A 3,169-nucleotide genomic window follows, 5' to 3' on the forward strand; every position below is an offset into this window, starting at 1 on the left:
ATAAAGCCAAACAATATCGTCTTTTTTCTTCAAAATATTCAATGTAAAGATATAGTCATATATAGTAATATAAGCCATATATCGTAAGTAAATATAAAATAATATTTCGTAATATTACGATAACTGTAATATGTAACGTAAAGCTAGACTCCCTTTATAAATAGAGCCCGCACTACAACGCAAAGCCATCATTCTTAGCATTTGCCTTACTCCTAAAGTTTGTCATGTTTGTCTAAACAATGGGTACTCACTACTATTTCCAAAACCTTAAGGGTGACTTTGCAATTAAGGAAAACCGTAGGGAAGGTCTTTCAAATTACTCAATATTTAAGGCCATGTTCTTTTTACAATATTTTTGTCGTTTTCAGTTTTTAATTTTCTAAAATATTGAAAACGTGTTTATTTTTATATTTTCAAAAACATATTTTTGAAAACAAGGAAAAATTTTATAAAAAAAAATTCAAAACAACAAAAAGACATTTTTGTTATTTTCATCACAAACATACTCAAAATTTTTAAAACGTGAAAAGCAAAAAAAATACGTTTTCAACAATTTCAAAACAGGTATTCAAAATACAAAATTAAGAATAAATTTAAAACTTAAAATTAAAAATTGAAACACGAAAAGATCAACTTTTAAGTTTCTAAAATTTAAATTCAAAACAATTTTAATAGTAGAATATAATAAAGATAAGGTCTCTTTCATCATACATTTAATGTATGAATAAAATAATAAAGTAATAATATCAACCATTTTCTTCAAATATAATATGAATACTAAACAAATATGACCTCGTTTTCCAAATATTTAACGTATATATAAAGCCATATATAATAATAAGGATGTCATTTTCTCTCAAATATTTGATGTATAGATAAAGTCATATATGGTAACAATATTGTCGTTTTTCTTCAAAATATTCGATGTAAAGATATAGTCATATATTGAAATATAAGCCATATATCGTAAGTAAATATAAAGCAATATTTCGTAATATTACAACATCTGTAATATGTGATTTCGTAATATTACGAAAACGTAAAATGTAACGGAAAGCTAGACTCCCTTTATAAAAGCCCCCGCTACAATGCAAAGACATCACTCTTAGCATTTGCTTGCTTCCGTGCAGCTTTTTCACTCTAGCTATTTCCTTCGTTCTCTTTTCTTTCTCGTAATCATACATGGAGGAGAACAAGGAAATTGGAGGCCAACAAAGAAATGACACTTCCAAGAAGAGCGAAAGGGAGGAAGATCATCTCGCTACATTCTTGAAATATCTAGATGACCTTTACAAGGAAGCCACTGAGCTCTGCACGCTTTGCGGCACTGAGGTTGCCATCGTCATCTCCTTGCCCTCTGGCGAGCTCTACACTTTTGGTTACCCCAACTTTGAGATGGTTGTCGATCGATTCCTTAACCTCGACCCGAAACAACCCATTGGTGGGATTGGCAATCCTGTTGAAGATGCTGACGCCAACATTGGCGAACTTAGCCCCGAAGATACTCAGAAGCTGAAGGCCTGGCTTCTGGAAGTGAAGGAGAAGATTCGTGAGCACCGTGCGAAGTTGGTCGCCAACGCTCCCCCTACTGTAGCGGTGGCTGGCGATGATGCTGGTTCGGGGTCTTCTTCTGGCTATGCTGGAGCTGGTTCTTTGGGCCATGGCCTAGGAGGCATGCCCTAGGAAGTGATGTTTTAGGGTGATCCATTAATAAGAGATCAATGTGTTTTTACAGTTTGAGTTCGGGTGCTGTAGTTCCATTGATCTAATAAAGAATAAATTTAGAATAAATGATATGATTTACAGTTTCATGGATCTGCAAGGATAATTTAGGGAGAAAATGATATGATTTGCAACTTGACTTCTCCACAGGGATGTTTGAGGGGGGATCTACATGGACATAAATGCACCGTGTACCATAGTGAGCTCCATCAATACTTGTGTAAATGTTTCCTGGGATCCCATGGGCGGAGGACCGAAGTATGCCCCAGGATGTTCACGACCTGCTTGAGATATATTTCGGTCGGCCGCTCTAGAATCAAAGGCAAGGGTGAATGATAGATCCTGGGAGATCTTTCAAGTACCAAACCAGAGTCTAAAACAAGGGTGTTGCAATCTGGAAACAATGGATGATAGATCCTGTGAGATCTTTCCATGGGAGTGTTCAAACTGCGCAAGGGGGAAGCCTCGCAATCTAAAAACAGGGGTGAAGAAACAGAAACAGAAAATAGAGAAAGATATAGAAAATTGTTTATTTCATTGATCAGAAATATATACCACTATTGCCTTAGGAAACAACACTACTATAAAAAAGTCGATCAGGTTTAGTGAAGCCTAAAATGTAAAGCCCTGTTCCCTTTTTAATTCTCCAAACTATCCTAATGGAATTCATAAATGCCAACATTTACATATCTATTGCATAAAGGGGTATCATGCCATTTCCACTTTTATTCTTGAATCTACCCTGTCGTTACAACTCCCTGTGGTTCAAAACAACTATAATTCCTTACACTTACAATCTCAGAAATAGTTATCGGTAACCCACTTTTATTCTGACCCTTGACCCCTCGAGGAACTCAGGCTTCCAAACCCCTCACAGACGGCAAAGCCTGGGTTTCCTGACTGTGAGGTGTTGGGGAAGCCCCCATGGTCGGGAACCTGTCCTTCCTCGATCGAGGTCTGGCCATATCGATTCTGAGCATTTTCTCGTTAGAGGTAACAAACATCGTCGATAACCCATTTTATTTACGAATCCAAAACGTTTTTATATAATCATCCATTGTATAGAAGAAAGTCGAAGAGAATGAGAAAGAGGAAAAAAATGGCTGTAAGTGATCGGAGAAATGGCTATGGAGAGTAAATAAGAAAGGAAGACAAAGTGGGCTGCCATAAGGGTAATAAAGGGTTTTTAATGCAAGATAGTTGAGGAATATTAAGTGTGGGCGCTGCAGAGCAATAATATGAGCTGAGAATATAATTTCTTTAAATCAAGGCATGCATTAACTAGAGAAGTAATGCATTCACTAGGAACTCCAAAAGACATTTAAAAATTAAGAAGTTTTCCTAAACGACATAATTAAGTTAAGAAGTTCAACGGATTTGTGTTCAAATATTAAGACATTCATAATTAAAATACATATATACACTATTGAAATATTGGGCATCTAGA

General features: G+C 35.8%; 1 protein-coding gene across 1 annotated transcript; it reads left to right on the forward strand.

Annotated features, from left to right (window-relative positions):
• The first annotated feature begins 1,182 nt into the window (after positions 1-1,182).
• LOC127808633 (agamous-like MADS-box protein AGL61) lies at positions 1,183-1,683 on the forward strand. The gene has a single exon (XM_052347203.1). It carries the CDS (start codon positions 1,183-1,185, stop codon positions 1,681-1,683), a length of 501 nt encoding a protein of 166 aa, XP_052203163.1.
• Positions 1,684-3,169: the final 1,486 nt, after the last annotated feature.

Source organism: Diospyros lotus, chromosome 8, assembly GCF_014633365.1.
Source record: "Diospyros lotus cultivar Yz01 chromosome 8, ASM1463336v1, whole genome shotgun sequence".
Classification (NCBI taxonomy): domain Eukaryota; kingdom Viridiplantae; phylum Streptophyta; class Magnoliopsida; order Ericales; family Ebenaceae; genus Diospyros; species Diospyros lotus.

Excerpts from the sequence above, each read along its gene's own strand:
- LOC127808633 (XM_052347203.1), top strand. The coding sequence starts at position 1,183 with ATGGAGGAGAACAAGGAAATTGGAGGCCAACAAAGAAATGACACTTCC.